General features: G+C 42.6%; 1 protein-coding gene across 1 annotated transcript in view; it reads right to left on the bottom strand.

Annotated features, from left to right (window-relative positions):
* The window catches only part of LOC110499103 (protein shisa-9B-like), a 45,232-nt gene extending 35,430 nt beyond the window's left edge, over positions 1 to 9,802 (bottom strand). The window contains exons 1-2 of the mRNA XM_021576002.2: positions 8,273 to 9,802; positions 7,714 to 7,821 (exon numbers count right to left, since the gene is read on the bottom strand). Of these exons, the coding sequence (XP_021431677.2) occupies positions 7,714 to 7,821; positions 8,273 to 8,901 (737 nt within the window). The 5' untranslated portion in view covers positions 8,902 to 9,802. The remainder of the gene's footprint in view (positions 1 to 7,713; positions 7,822 to 8,272) is intronic.
* Positions 9,803 to 17,346: the final 7,544 nt, after the last annotated feature.

Here is a 17,346-nt window from a genome sequence, read left to right as displayed (position 1 = left end):
ATATACAGTAGCGAGGCTATATACAGTAGCGAGGCTATATATAGTAGCGAGGCTATATACAGTAGCGAGGCTATAACAGTAGCGAGGCTATATACAGTAGCGAGGCTATATACAGTAGCGAGGGTATATACAGTAGCGAGGCTATAACAGTAGAGAGGCTATATACAGTAGCGAGGCTATATACATATACAGTAGCAAGGCTATATACAGGCACCGGTTAGTCGGGCTGATTGAGGTAGTATGTACATGTAGATATGATTAAAGTGACTATGCATATATGATGAACAGAGAGTAGCAGTAGCGTAAAAGAGGGGTTGGCGGATTGTGGCGGGACACAATGCAGATAGCCTGGTGAGCCAATGCGCGGGAGCACTGGTTGGTTGGGCCAATTGAGGTAGTATGTACATGAATGTATAGTTAAAGTGACTGTGCATATATGATAAACAGAGAGTAACAGCAGCGTAAAGGAGGGTTTGGGGGTGCGGGGGGGTACACAATGCAAATAGTCTGGGTAGCCATTTGATTACCTGTTCAAGAGTCTTATGGCTTGGAGGTAAAGACTATTGAGAAGCCTTTTTGTCCGAGACTTGGCACTCTGATACCACTTGCCATGTGGTAGTAGAGAGAACAGTCTATGACTGGGGTGGCTGGGGTCTTTGACAATTTTCAGGGCCTTCCTCTGACACCGCTTGGTGTAGAGTTCCTGGATGGCAGGCAGCTAAGCCCCAGCGTTGTACGTGGCCGTACGCACTACCCTCTGTAGTGCCTTGCGGTCGGAGGCCGAGCAATTGCCATACCAGGCAGTGATGCAACCAGTCAGGAGGCTCTCGATGTTGCAGCTGTAGAACCTTTTGAGGATCTGAGGACCCATGACAAATCTTTTTAGTTTCCTGAGGGGGAATAGGCTTTTGTCGTGCCCTCTTCATGACTGTCTTGGTGGGCTTGGACCATGTAAGATTGTTGGTGATATGAATGCCAAGGAACTTGAAGCTCTCAACCTGCTCCACTACAGCGCCGTCCATGAGAATGTGGGCGTGCTCGGTCATCCTTTTCCTACTAGCCCAATGTGTGTTTGATGTAAAATTAGGATGAAATTATAATTAAAAGGACTACGGTAAGGTAGATGCTGGCCATCAGTACGGGATTTTAAAAAACTGTTAATAAATTGAAACAGGGGATGTTAATCATTACTGCCCACTCATTTGGGACTCAGCCTGCAATGCGTTCGTCTATCAAATCAAAACAATACAGTATCTTTAAGATCATGGAGGTGAGAAACAAAACACAGGGTATAATCCTCCATTCCACTTGAATCCCAGTAACTTCATGATAACATCACAAGAGTCATTCAGCTATTAAAGACATGACCGCCTTGCTGTCAATGAGAAACAATAGGATTATGTCTTTCTCCTGGAGCGCAGGGAAGGTCACAGCATTAAGCATCACTGAGGACACGTAGCCCAGCCTACATACAGTAGAGTCGCTGTATGCGTGCCAAATGGCACCCTATTCCCTATATAGTGTATTGCTTTTTATCATACCCCGTGGTCAAAAGTAGTGCACTATATAGGGTGCCATTTGGGACGTAGCCTCTGTATCTATAGCCTCTTATATCTGACTTCCTGCGTCAGAGCTTTCGTGTTATCATCATCGCTAATCCTTTGTGGTGAAAGTGCATCATATCAAATTACAAGGAGAGTCTCCTAATGCTGTGTAACAATCAATTATCCCTCCTCTCATATCAGGAAGGATGATGGCTAATTAGCAACATTCAGTCCCACTCTTCGTCATTCACCACCACAGCTTCCAGCCCAGCACAGTCCCCACTCTAATTTTTATTTTACCTTTATTTAACTAGGCAAGTCAGTTAAGAACAAATTCTTATTTTCAATGACAGCCTAGGAACAGTGGGTTAACTGCCTGTTCAGGGGCAGAACACCAAATTTGTACCTTGTAAGCTCGGGGATTTGAACTTGCAACCTTTCGGTTACTAATCCAACACTCTAACCACTAGGCTCCCCTAGCACAGTCCCCACTCTAATGATAAGGGAATCCACAGCTTCCAGCCAAGCACAGTCCCCACTCTAATGATAAGGGAATCCACAGCTTCCAGCCCAGCACAGTCACCCCTCTAATGATAAGAGAATCCAGCCCTGTAAACTAATGTACTAGCATATCATAAATAGGACTGGTGGAGTCATGTCACACATGCAGCTAACACAGACATATGGAAATGTCTGCTCTATCCAAAAATACAACAAACTAATTGGAGAATTACCACAAAAATGGAAGAGGCAAATAGAAGGGGGAGAAAGTAAGGAACTTGTCTGTCGGCCCTGCATTAAAGACCAAAATTGGTTAAAGAAAATTTAGATTTTCAATGATTATAAAAAAAATGATTGCAACTAATAGAATGTTATATATATATATGGGAGACACAACCATCCCAGCTCTGAAGATTTTGCTGCGAAGAGCCAGAATCATTAGATCATTTGTTTCGGTACTGCCCATACGGGTTGTTTCTTGTTTTTGGTCGCCGGTTCAGGAATGGCTGAAGAATTGAAACATTTACCTGGAGCTAACTCTGCAAATAGCACTGCTGGGTGATTTGAAAAGCAATAATATTGATCAATAATATAATAAAATTCGTAGCAAATTGTTTTATCTTTAATTTACAATCTGTAGGAACTATGAGAATAGAAAGGTTAAAATCTTTGGTGAAACATCACAGCACAGGTGAAAAATATATGGCAAATAGAAATCGAAACTGGATGGTGTTCAGAGATAGATGGAAGGAGTTGAGTGGAGCTGAAGGGTGGGACTAATAACAAGATAACTAATTAACTAAATATACTGTGTCCGTAAAATGTACATAGGTTCAGAATTTTTGTAAAACTGCACAGTTGGAAAATATATGGCAAATAGAAATCAAAACTGGATAGTTTTCAGAGATATATAAAACAATACAATAATAAACCAAGCATAGCCACAGGAAGTAGGGGTGCTGAGGGTGCTGCAGTACCCCTGATAAATCACAAGAATGTTTAAAAAAAATAATTACTCCCCCATGTACTAATGTAATTTCTAATTTTATTAACTCTGTGTGCAGTTTCAAAAGCAGAGATGTCCTTGTACTATCTGACAATGTTTTCTCCTTGACTTCATGAACCATATTCTCAATACCCCATACCCTGACCTGGATTTCGAATCGGTGTGAATAATGTCATTTGAATTGTTGAAATTGGCGTGCTTGTGATGGTGATGAGCACAGAGTAACGAGAGAACAACGGACAGGAAGGAGACTACAGCAAACAAATTAGGCCTTGATGAGTTGTGATGGAGTGTGTATGTGTGCTGTCTCGTTTGAATGTTTATGCAGGTGTGTCACCTCAGCTGACCTTTTCCCAAAACAACGCTTAACCTCTCTTTCTGTGTCAGCCCCAATGCTTTGTGATGTCACTCCCACTCTGCCGCTCTCTCCCTTTCGCTCTGTACATCGCAGCCTTTCTCCCTTTCTCTTTCCCTCTCCATATTTCTCCCTCTCTCCCTTTCCCAATCTTTCAATCTTTTACCCTCCCTTCATCTCTTTCTCCCTTTATCTCCCTTTTCCTTTTCCACGAGCACTCTCTTAATTTCCCCCTCTCCATCCCTCTATCAACAATGCAGCTACATCTCACTCAGAATGCCCTGTCAGTTTGGATTATGGTTACAGAGCTCACATATACCCAGTGGCACTCTACGGCCATATGGGAACATGTACACCCATTCAGAGAAACATTGGGAACACCAATAACCAATTACAAATCGACCCCTATCTATCATTTCTATAGCCTTCATTTAAAAATAATAGATTGGTTTTAGCATTTGTAATACCATATTGGGCACGCTGCCCAATGCTACTGCCTAATGGTACGCAGATCTAAACAAGTGCTCAGAAAGTAGAAGCTACGGTTCCATATGGAATTGATCATTAAAAACATTCAGTGGCATTCAGAAACACACAGGATTCCAGGAAATACTGTTTAAACCTGTATATTATCTATCCAATCTTTTCAGATCCAAACAAGTGCTGAGGTGGCAGAGGTTAAAAATCGATTTGGAATTGGGCGTAAAACATGCAGTGGCATCCAGGCAGAACCACACAGGAAGCCGTCTTTAAAACTCACAAGCACACTAACCTGTCCTCTATGGACAGCCAAACACAGGATACATGGTCACTATATGCTATAACTAGAGGCAGGTCTGGGCACAGATTATTCATTAATACTACCTCAACACTTTCTCTCTTTCTTGCCTCACAACAAAGTCCCCTGGTGTTGGTTTCCCTGAGAGCGTGGTATCTAGCTTGCCGTACATCCAATTCTGCTCCATGTTGTGATATTCAGAAAAAAGGGTTAACATGAGAATTCAACCCCTTGGAGCTGAGTCAATGAGCAGTGACCCTCATGTGTGTCTGTCCAGGGGTGAGAGGTAGAGCCCGAGGAGGAGGTCAGGGGAAGGTAAATGTCACAAAGTATCCATCACAGCTGGACTAGGATGAATAGATGGAGAGGGGGGTATAAAATCAGAGAGCACTCATAGCAAACATAAACCAACCCTGAAGGAAAGCTGACTGATAGAGGGACAGGATTTAGGAAGAAGGACTGTCTGTCTGTGTCTTCCTTTGGGTTGTGTCGTGGAAATTCATACTGAGAGAGACTTTATCATTTCTTCAAACAATCATCTTTATTTAATATTGATTAATTATTGCAATAATGAGACTAGTCAACACAACACTCTTGACTGTTGGGCCGAGCAGCCTAACTGATAATGAAAAATCTAGGTAGCCTAGTGGTTAGAGTGTTGGGCCAGTAACCGAAAGGTAAAAATCTGTCGTTCTGCCCCTGAACAAGGCAGTTAACCCACTGTTCATAGGCCGTCATTGTAAGTAAGAATGTGTTATTAACTGACTTGCCTAGTTAAATATATAAATATATTAAATATAGGAGACCTAAAAATGAGACCTAAAAATGCTTAGTCAGGGCTAGTTCCACCCCTCCCATGCGGATAGGGGGACATCATAAACCACCTTGGTTCATCTCCTGGTTATCCGCACGGATGTTGTTTTACCCCCAACCCGGCTTAGTTTCCTAGATGCCAGGAAGATGAGACAATGAGGGATTGTTCAAAACTCTTCCAGGCTATCTCTATCTCGAGTCACACACCACATCTTGTCTATGGAATGCCAGCTTTAAGTTTTTATTACCAAGTCATTGTCAGCTTAAGGTATCTCTAGGAAAAGCCATTTACTTGCCCATACGCCCAGACTAACTGCAGGAAGCTCGAGTGGAAACCATCCCTTTACAGAAACACAGCAGTTAATAGAACAGAAATGTCAAGGATATAATCGTTAACTATTAATATCAAACAAATCAGGTAAATACATCATTTTTCTATCACAATTCGCAGTACAAACACGTTTTTTTTACACGGTGGCAGGTGACTCTCATCTTTTTAACATTTTACTGCAGTGGGCTAAATCAGGGTCACACAGTGTTTCTTGGTAGTCTGAAGCAAATCTACTTTGAAACAAAAGTGTACACCTCACACATATGGTTCTGGGCTTAAAACAAAGAAGACACCTATGTCAGATATTACACTGTATATACTGTACAGACGACTGAAATATTACAAAAATGTTTGACATAGAAACACTGGAGTTTCGACGGGTTTTTTGAAACAATGTTTATTAATTATGAAATTATGAAAAAGATTTGTAACATTCCACCCTTGAGGTCACTAGATGGCAATTTGGTCATTTGACTGCAGGAAAGGGGTGTTTTACGATTTTTGTTTTGTTTTTTGTCACACACACTTAGATCAGATCAATGGACCACCCCACCAGGCCTCTCTCTTCCCCATGTTAATTCTCACCCTTGGTGGTCTAAAGTGGATACTGTTAGCCATGCTATCATGCCTGGGGCCCGTGTCCTCTGAATGTTGTGATCTGAACCATGCACTACCACAACCTAAACGTCAGTATCATCATTCTTGTTGTTAATTGAACTATAAATCACTATACAGTATGTCAGGCATAATGCCTTTTAGGATGAATGTCATTGTTTGTTTTAAGTCCCTTCCAGTTGATGTCTTCCATTAGATTCGACATGCATCACCTGGGGGCGGGTAGAGTGGCACATTCTGTCCTTTGGGAATCAAGAATTGGAGCAGTGTGTGATGGACCGTACACTGCTAACTACTGTGAGGTTTTAGAGGGGGATTGAGAGGAGTAATGACCTAACACCTGCCCTGGTAGAAGCTGACTACCAGATGTGAGAGACAGACACCCCATGCTGGTCTAATAGGGGCCCTATAGAGCAGCACTGCAGGGGGCCTGTTGCCGAAAGAGGGAGAAAGAAAGGGAGAGAGACAGAGAGCGAGAGAGAGAGAGAGAGAGAGAGGACAAAATGGTCTGTGTAGAAATGAGTTGGCCTCTAGAGCATGAACACAGCTAGACCAGCCAGGAGTAATAGCTGGGCAGCAGAGGAGTAGCGACAGTATTCCAGTAATCTGAGAGAAGTTTATTTCATCTGTGCGAGTCTAATCTGGCCAGGGCAGTTCATCTGTTACGAAGTGTTAATCAGCCGAGGAGTGTATAGAGCCGGGGAGCGTTCTATTTTTGAGAGGTGTTAACCTCTGAAAAATATTAAATCCTGGGAATACTTATCCAAACTGAAGATGTAGACGGCCTCGTACGAGAGCAACTGTTCACTCCCTGCGGGATAACTACTGCATATAAGTATATAAGTGGATTTCAGAGAGAAATAAAAACATTCCTTTGGGCTTTTTATTTATTCATTAAATGTATTTAAATAACTTTTTTATGACATTGAGGTCATTAGAAGATTTCAATAACTCAATATTGGCTAGGTGGAGTTATATGAAACCATGGCAGAGTTATTAACTATTGGCTAATATAGACATTACTGTAAAATAGGCAACATAAGTCAGCAGTCGTGAGAAGGGAGAGATATAGGGGAAGTGGAGGAGAGCGGGAAAACGACAAAGGGAGAGAAAGGTGGGAAAGAACAACACAAAGAAAGGGAGTTTGAAAGGGAGAGGGAGAGAGAGAGAGAGAGATTGAGAAAGAGAGAGAGAGAGAGAGAGAGAGAGAAATAAAAAAAGGGAGAGATAGAGAGAGAGAGAGAGGGAGAGAGAGAGAGAGAGAGAGAGAGAGAGAGAGAGAGAGAGAGAGAGAGAGAAAGGGAGAGAGAGAGAAAGATTCTGATGGGGCGAAATCTCTTCTCCCCTGCAGCCCTGCCTCCGTTGATTACCTCAAAAACCCAAGGGCTGCCGGAAGAGAGGAGGAGAGAAAGGTGTAATACAAAAGAAAGAGAGATGAAGAGGAGGAAAGACAACAGGAAAACTGATTAAAGGAGGGAGAGTTGACACCATGTAGCATAGCAGTGTTTCAGTAATGATGTCCTAGGGGTTCTGCTCCAACACTGAACCAGATATTGAACCTGACTGACACTGGCTAAAACGCTGTACAGTGAGATGAAGCCTGAATGAGAAGTCATGTAATGTACATACTGTAGCTATTGGGGAATATGATACATGGTTTAGAATACTTGAAACTTCCCCTCAATGTTTTGTTTTGCTAAGTATATGCAGAATCTTTGGCTTGTACTGTAAACAGATTTAGCTTGATATCTATAGATTACTATACTGTACCTCTGGCCATATTGTGATCTCCTTCCTCTCTTTGTCTCTTTTCCTTTGTGCCTTTCTTCTCCTCGCTCTCTCTCTCTCCCTCTCACTTTCTGGAGCAGGTCATATTCCCTAAAGATTGTTGGTAAACACAACATCACCCTGCAGTTACCTTCAATATTCAACATGAATGTAATTACAATACTGGCTAAAGTGATCAGGTAGCTTCCTGAACAAGTTTGTGAAATTCTGTTGAAATACACAAATCATATCATGTCTTATCAGTGGGTATGAAAACATGTATTTGTGTCCCCTGACAACACAACACACACATTTCTTTAAAATTAGCCAAAAGAGAATGATGTAGTGGAATTTTCCTGGTTCAGTTGATGGTTGCAGCCACATGTATACACACACACACGCGCACACACACACACACACACACACACACACACACACACACACACACACACACACACACACACACACACACACACACACACACACACACACACACACACACACACACACACACACACACACACACACACACACACACACACACACACACTCTCTCCCTCACCTGGAGTTGCTGAGGTCGTTCTGCGCCACTGCCGATCCCCTGCTCTTCTCCAGGCCCAGCTTGGTGAAGATGCCCACCAGCACCATGATGGCCACCACTCCACAGATGATGTAGACAATCATATGGGTGCGGTCTCTTTCCTGGTTCCCATGGCCCTCGGTCACCGTGGTGATGGGCTTGCCCGTGTTGGCCCAGATGGGTGTGTCATAGTTTGAGCAGATGCTCTGGTCGAGCCGCTGCCCTCTGAACTGGCAGCAGAAGCGGTAGAAGCAGGTACCACAGCAGTACAGGAAAACACCCATATTGCAGTTGAAAGGTGGGTCCCACTGGCCCATCACATCGTAGTAACCTTGGCAACGGGTGCCTTTGGTAGGGATGGCATCCTCATCATCCGTGATGTCGCCGCTGGGTGTCGACATGCCGCTGAACTCTGTGGTTACTAGCGTGGTGATGGGCTCCGTTGTGGTGGGGGTCATCGGAGCTGTCTGATTCTCTGTCTGGGTTTGGACAGTGTCCGGGCCAGCGGTGGTGGAGCTGGTGAGGTCCTGGGCCAGGCTGGGCCCCGTCAGGATGAAGGATAGGATGAGGAGGAGGCAGGACAGTGGGCACGCTGCCATGGTACACCCCATCCTCAGTGCCAAGCTGAGGCTTTAGAACAGTTCACTATGGTGGGTCAGACCAGAGATCAGAGTCTCAGAGCAGGGCTTGTAGTCAGAGACAGACCAACACGTTTGGGGAGAAACAACAAAGAAAAATCTAAAGTCCAAAAATCTAAAGTATGTGGTTCCTGTCTCCCAAACAGACGAATACTAACTGACGTTCCATAATTGAAAGGTTCACCCACAGTTCAATCACTCACATATGCGATGTATGAATAATGGGAACAGACAGAAAGTGTTTGTAGATTTTACATTTTTGTTTTGGTACAAGCATGCCGGTTACTCAGAACAGTGCAAAATAGCTCAAATATCTGATGCTCTGGACTAAAATCCTCTGGACCATCGTAGTAGGTTTGTCTTACCTTTGTCTTTTGAAATTGCCTTTAGAGAAAGCAGCAGTTTCAATATACCAGGGTATATTCCATTAACAATTAACCACAAACTTTACTCAGCATTTTTCTCTATAGGGTAAAGGAGTTTGTATTTTTCCTTATGTTTTTTCCATTCTCCAAGTAGTTTTGTAGCAGCTTTGTCCACCACAGGCGACCTCTCCTCTCGTTAAAGCAGTGCTTCCCTGTTCCTCCTCCTAGCTCAGTGTTTGAGGGTGGCTTGGAGGTCCAGACCAGACCAGTCCACTTGTGGTTGCAATCCCAAAGAGCACCGCGCTGCTCTTGCTGACAATCCTGCCTCTGTGCGCGTGTGTGTGTGTGCAAGTGGGTGGGTGTGTGTGAGAGTGTGTGTGTGCTGTTGAATGTGACTCACTCTGAGCTCCGTGAAAACGTAACAGTTCAGGAGCCAAATTCAATCCCCTCTGCTCAACACAATGAACGAGAGAGAGGAAGAGAGATAGAGGAAGAGCAAGACATTGTGAGAGTAGAGAGTGAGAGAGAGAGAGAGAGAGAGAGAGAGAGAGAGAGAGAGAGAGAGAGAGAGAGAGAGAGAGAGAGAGAGCGAAAAGGAGAAAGGGAGGGAGAGTGAGGGAGGGTAGGCAATCCTATACAGCTGCTGCTCACATCATCCCCTGAGAAGGAAGGAGGGTAGTAGAAGACATAAAAAGAGAGCACAACTGAGATGTTCAATACTTTCTGTCACAAATTACCCTGTTTTTAAGTAAGTACTGCATGTAAGTGTGTGTGTGTTTGTTCTGCTCTGTCTAAAGGTATGTAGCTATAAGTCAGACAGTGGACAGCAAACACCTGTTTTCATCCATCCTGTTGTTTAGTTGCGGGAGCTTTTGTTATCTCTCAGTCTGCTTCTCATTTGTCCTACACTCATTTGATTTCTTTCCACCCTCTCACACAGCCCCTCTCTTTCCACCCTCTCACATGAATGAGTGTGTGCATGTGAGGGTGAGTGTGTTCGTACGTGTGTCTCTCTGTGTCTGTGTGTGTGTGTGTGTGTGTGTGTGTGTGTGTGTGTGTGTGTGTGTGTGTGTGTGTGTGTGTGTGTGTGTGTGTGTGTGTGTGTGTGTGTGTGTGTGTGTGTGTGTGTGTGTGTGTGTGTGTGTGTGTGTGTGTGTGTGTGTGTGTGTGTGTGTGTGTGTGTGTGTAAAAGAGAGAGAGTCTGCCAGATTAAGTCCAGAGTTCCAACTATGGAATCCTCCATGTGTTTGGTTTGTTTCCAATTCCATCCTGGAGCGAGACCACAACGATACCCTCTGCCTGTCAGCCAAAACCACAGCAGCTGGAATCCAACGACAAGAGCCTGGACACCAGCTGATGCACTGGTGTTCCTCTCCGCATATCTGCACACACACTGACGCCAGCTCAGATTAGAACAATTTCTCCCCGTGTGGATTATAGAAAACCTAAATGGTTTGAAATTATAAACAGGTACAGATTGACAAGGGTTTTTGCTCTCCCTCAACCGTTGCTCTACTCTTCTTTACTCTCCTTTACTTTCCCTTTCACCATCCTCCCTTTCCTCTCCTTTCTCAACACTTTCACTTCCACCAAAGCAGTTCAGTGACTGTGTGTGTATGTTTACCTCTTCCTTTGTATGGTCTTTCTTGGTCAGAGAGAGAGATAAAGAGAGAGAGAGGGGAGGGAATAGCGGACAACAGGGGTTGTATAGTAAGTACAACATGAGAGTGGGGGAGGAAAAGCAGGAGAAAATAGGACTGGAGACTTGAAAGTGAAAGAGAGAGAGATACTGGGCCATGGGGGAAAGCAAGAGAGAGAGGCAGCGGAATGACAGGGTTATGGAAGCAAGGGATTATGAGCAAAGGAGAACAGAGGAATGAAGCTGTAGGAAAGACAGATACAGGGCCTTCAGAAAGTATTCATTCCCCTTGACTAACTCCACATTTTGTTGTGTTACAGCCTGAATACTAAACTGATTAAATATATTTTTCTCTCTCACCCATCTACACACAATACCCCATAATAAAGTGAAAACATAATTTTTTAAAATTGTGGCAAATTTATTGAAAATTAAATACAGAAACATCTAATTTACATAAGTACTCACACCCTTAAGTCAATACATGTTAGAATCCCCTCTGACAGTGATTACATCTGTGAGTCTTTCTGGGTAAGTCTCTAAGAGCTTTCTTTGCACGTTGTTCTTTTTAAAATTCTTCAAGCTTTGTCAAGCTTGGCAGGCATTTTCATGTCCTGCCATAGATTTTCAAGATGATTTAAGTCTGTAACTAGGCCACCAAGGAGTATTCAACGTCATCTTGGTAAGCAACTCCAGTGTATATTTGACCTTGTGTTTCAGGTTTTTGTCCTGCTGAAAGGTGAATTTGTCTCCCAGTGTCTGTTGGAAAGCAGACTGAACCAGGTTTTCCTCTAGGATTTTGACTGTGGTTAGCTGTATTTAATTTATTTTTATCAAAAAAACTCCCTAGTCCTTGCCGATGGCAAAAATACCCATAACATGATGCAGCCACCACCATGCTTGAAAATATTGTAATGGCTGTTGGAAGGAGAGGACCAAGGTGCAGCGTGGTACGTGTTCATGATCTTTATTAACTGAACACTGAAATAACAAAAATAACAAAGAGAATGAACGAAAACCGAAACAGTCCTGTCAAGTGCAGAAACACACAAAACAGAAAACAACTAACCACAAAAACCCTGTGGGGAAAAGCTACCTAAGTATGGTTCTCAATCAGAGACAATGATCGACAGCTGTCCCTGATTGAGAACCATATCCGGCCAAAACAAAGAAATACAAACACATAGAAAAAGAACATGAATGCCCACCCAAATCACACCCTGACCAACCCAAAATTAGAGACATAAAAAGCTCTCTACGGTCAAGGCGTGACAAATATAAAGAGTGGTACTCATTTATATTTTGTGTTGGATTTGCCCCAAATACAATATTTTGTATTCAGGACATAAAGTACATTTCTTCGCCACATTTTTTTGGTGTTTTACTTTAATGCCTTTTTGCAAACAGGATGCATGTTTTGGAATATTTTTATTTTGTACAGACTTCTGTCTTTTCACTCTGTCAATTAGGTTAGTATTGTGGAGTAACTACAATGTTGTTGATCCATCCCCAGCCTTCACCTATCAAAGCCATTCAACTCTGTAACTAAATCCCTTGGCGTTTACTTTCCTCTTCGGAAACTGAGTTAGGAAGGATGCCTGTATCTTTGCAGTGACTGGGTGTATTGATACACTGTCCAAAGTGTAATTGATAACTTCATCATGCTCAAAGGGATATGAATAACTGCCTGCTTTTTATTTGTTTTACCCATCTACTAATAGGTGCCATTCTTTGCTAGGCATTGGAAAACCTCCCTGGTCTTTGTGGTTGAATCTGGGTTGGCGATGCACTGCTCGACTGAGGGACGTTACAGATCATTTTATGTGGGGTACAGAGATGAGATAAAATAATGTTAAACACTATTATAGCACAGAGTGAGTCCATGCCATGCATTATGTGACTTGTTAAGCACATTTTTTCTCCTGAACTTATTTCGGCTTGCCAATACAAAGGGGTGGAATACTTATTGACTCAAAAAAATTTAGAAAACATAATTCCTCTTTGACATTATGTGGGGTATTGTGTGTAGGCCAGTGAAACAACATCTCAATTGAATCCATTTTAAATTAAGGCTGCAACACAACAAAATGTGTAAAAAGTCAAGGAGTGGGAATACTTTCTGAAGGCATTGTAGGCGACAAATATGCATAGCCGCGTGAAGTAGGGATCCTGAGGGTGCTGCAGAACCCCCTGATAAATCACACACAAAACAAGTAAAAAAGTTTAAAAGTAATATATATATATATATATATATATATATACACACACACAGTGGAGAACAAGTATTTGATACACTGCTGATTTTGCAGGTTTTCATACTTACAAAGCATGTAGCGGTCTGTAATTTTTATCATAGGTACACTTCAACTGTGAGAGACGGAATCTAAAACAAAAATCTAGAAAATCACATTGTATGATTTTTAAGTAATTAATTTGCAAACTCAGTGCCTCTTTGCTTAACATCATGTGAAAATCAAAAGAAATCAGCCAAGACCTCAGAAAAAAAGATTGTAGACCTCTACAAGTCTGGTTCATCCTTGGGAGCAATTTCCAAACGCCTGAAGGTACCACGTTCATCTGTACAAACAATAGTATGCAAGTATAAACACCATGGGACCACGCAGCCATCATACTGGTCAGGAAGGAGACACGTTCTGTCTCCATACTTTGGTGCGAAAAGTGCGAAACGATCCCAGAACAACAGCAAAGGACCTTGTGAAGATGCTGGAGGAAACAGGTACAAAAGTATCTATAGCCACAGTAAAACGAGTTCTATATCGAAATAACCTGAAAGGCCGCTCAGCATGGAAGAAGCCACTGCTCCAAAACCGCCATAAATAGCCAGACTACGGTTTGCAACTGCACATGGGGACAAATATCGTACTTTTTGGAGAAATGTCCTCTGGCCTGATGAAACAAAAATAGAACTGTTTGACCATAATGACCATCGTTATGTTTGGACGAAAAAGCAGATGAATACCATCCCAACCATGAAGCACGGGGATATATATATATATGTATATCAGTTCTATATTTACCAAATCAGTGCCCTAGGCCATTGTTACTCCTGTATGACTGGATAAAAAGACCACCCACCTGTCCACTGAACAATTTCCTCAGCATGTCCATCATCTTCCAGCAGCCATGCAAGCAGAGGATGGCTGACAGACAGGTTTGGAGAGTGAGAGAGAGCAAGGATGGAGGGATAGACAGAAACAACAAAGTAGTGATCTTGGGAAGAAAGGATAAAGCAAACATCTGGAGGGTGAAATCCTTAGAAAAGAGCAGAGAGACAAAGTGTGTGTGTGTATGAGTGAGTGCATGATTGTGTGCGCTTGCGTGTGTGTGTGTGATTAAATCCAGAGGTCGAACTCTGAAATCAGTGTTGCCATGTTCGTGTTTATTCTACTAATTGGGCTACTTCGCAAACGATGTAACGGGTGAAAATGCATTGATCCGGGGTGTCGGGTTTTTTGAGCTACTTCTAAATTGCACCGCGGCCGCAATGGCATTTATCTTAAATATATATATTTCACTGTGACCTGGTGCTGCTGACTATCAGGCAGTGAGCAGGCTGTTGTTGGGATTGAATGAGAGAGGGGGGGGGGGGGGGGGGGGGGGGGGGGGCGGAGGGGTGTGCGCGCGTTGAGAGCACTGGTTGATAGAGTGCTGCACCAAGGGCAGTTGAGTCACGGTGACAGAGCAGCACATACGCACATCGTGACAACTTTTTACCAGTTGTTGGTAGGCTGTTTAGATTGTTCATTATGGAGACACCCTTTCCCATAAAACATATTAACGCGCTTGAACTGGAATAACGTCAACAAAGCATTGGAAAAATAATTTAGGCGCATTAGAGCTCTTTAGTAAAATTCGAGCAGAGGTGATTTAAAGTAAACTGCATTCTAATGTCTAATTATTTTCTTATGGATAACAGCATCGCGCTAAGCGGTTTGACTCGTGCTCAGTTCTAGGGTCTGGAGCACTGCGCGAGTGGACATTTGAAATTGAAGTTATGGAACTCCTTTATTAAGTGCTTGTGTCATGGGGAAAAGTCCACAATGAAGATGACATTAAATGTGGAGAATAATAGGCTACATTGGCATCTGTTGGCCATCAAGTAGGCCATCAAGTGTAGTGAACCATTTGATACAATCCATATATTGAAATTATAATACCACTGGAGACATTGCAAATCAATTTGTGCTGCTGGAGCTGGCAAACGAATTTAACAAAAAGCCTGTAACTGTTGTTGTAGACTTGTGTTATTATTAAAGTATTAAAGGCCATGTTTAGTTCATTAAATTGGAAGTTATCAATTGTGAACATGGTCATCTCTCTATCGCAAATTAATCATTCTCCAAAGTCAATGTCAGTTTCCTTGTGGACCTTTCCTTGAAATTAGATGTTGACATGTTGGCATATCAGGGCCTATAAGCTACCTGCATCTAGCTCGGCAAACCATGACAAAGTTGAATTGCAATTATAAACCCAGATTTTAGTCAGTATCCTATGCCTATTGAATTAACAAGTACATCTCGCAAATAGGCCATTTATAACGGTTTGTAGCCTCAACATCTGGCACATAATAACAGCACATTCGTTTTTGGAAGTTCTTGCACAGAGATTTCGAGATCCTCTGTCCAACTTTCATCACTCAAACTCTCCTGTCGGATTTATCTATAGTTATGCACCTGCGCAAACACAACTTATTTAAAATGATAAACTGGGTGGTTCAAGCCCATAATGCTGATTATGAGACCACATAGCACGGGAATACACTCCGCATTGTTGTGCCTAAGAACAGCCCTTCGCCGTGGTATATTGGCCATATACCCCATCCTTTGGGCCTTAATTCTTAAATACAAACGGGGTGGTTTGAGCCCTGAATGCTGATTTGTTGAAAGTCATGGTATATCAGACATGTACCACAGGAAGGACAAATTGTTTTTAATGTTCTAATTATGTTGGTAACGAGTTTATAATCGCAATAAGGCACCTCAGGGGTGTGTGGTATATGGACAATTCCCCACGGCTAAGGGCTGTTATTTGTGGTATATCAAATCAAATCAAATTGTATTGGTCACATATACTTGTTTAGCAGATGTTATTGCGGGTGAATTGAAATGCTTGTGTTTCTAGCTCTGACAGTGCCGTAATATCTAACACAGGCCTGGGCAACTCCAGTCCTCGGGGGGCCTGATTGGTGTCAGACTTTTGTCCCAGACCCAGCTAACACACCTGGCTCCAATAATCAACTAATCATGATCTTCAGTCAAAAATGCAATTAGTTTAAATCAGGTGTGTTTGCTGGGGATGGGGAAAAGGGTGACACCAATCAGGCTCCCGAGGACTGGAGTTGCCCAGACCTGATCTAACAAGTAATATCTAACAATTTCACAACATATACCCAATACACACAAATCTAAGTAAAGGAATGGAATTAAGAATATAGAAATATATGGACGAGCAATGTCCGAGCGACATAGACTGATATACAGTAGAATAGAATACAGTATGTACAGTTGAAATCAGAAGTCTACATACACCTTAGCCAAATACATTTCAACTCAGTTTTTCACAATTCCTGACATTTAATCCTAGTAAAAATTCCCTGTCTTAGGTCAGTTAGGATCACCACTTTATTTTAAGAATGTGAAATGTCAGAATAATCGTAGAGATAATTATTTATTTAACATTTTATGTCTTTCATCACATCCCCAGTGGGTCAGAAGTTTACATACACTCAATTAGAATTTGGTAACATTACCTTTAAATTGTTTAACGTGGGTCAAATGTTTCGGGTAGCCTTCCACAAGCTTCCCACAATAAGTTAGATTAATTTTGGCCCATTCCTCCTGACGGAGCTGGTGTAACTGAGTCAGGTTTGAAGGCCTCCTTGCTCGCACACACTTTTTCAGTTCTGCCCACAAATGTTCTATAGGATTGAGGTCAGGGCTTTGTGATGGCCACTCCAATACCTTCACTTTGTTGTCCTTAAGCCATTTTGCCACAACTTTGGAAGTATGCTTGGGGTCATTGTCCATTTGGAAGACCCATCTGCGACCAAGCTTTAACTTCCTGACTGATGTCTTGAGATGTTGCCTCAATATATCCACATAATTTTCCTACCTCATGATGTCATCTATTTTGTGAAGTGCACCAGTCCCTCCTGCAGCAAAGCACCCCCACAATATGATGCTGCCACCCCCATGCTTCACGGTTGGGAGGGTGTTCTTAGGCTTGCAAGCATCCCCCTTTTTCCTCCAAACATAACGATGGTCATTATGGTCAAACAGTTCTATTTTTGTTTTGTCAGACGAGAGGACATTTCTCCAAAAAGTACAATCTTTGTCCCCATGTGCAGTTGCAAACCATAGTCTGGCTTTTTTATGGTGGTTTTGGAGCAGTGGC

The sequence above is a fragment of the Oncorhynchus mykiss genome, chromosome 20, assembly GCF_013265735.2.
Source record: "Oncorhynchus mykiss isolate Arlee chromosome 20, USDA_OmykA_1.1, whole genome shotgun sequence".
NCBI classification, from domain to species: Eukaryota; Metazoa; Chordata; class Actinopteri; order Salmoniformes; family Salmonidae; genus Oncorhynchus; species Oncorhynchus mykiss.
The sequence above is the reverse complement of the archived record's forward strand: the minus strand, read 5'-3'. Positions and strand labels throughout refer to the sequence as shown.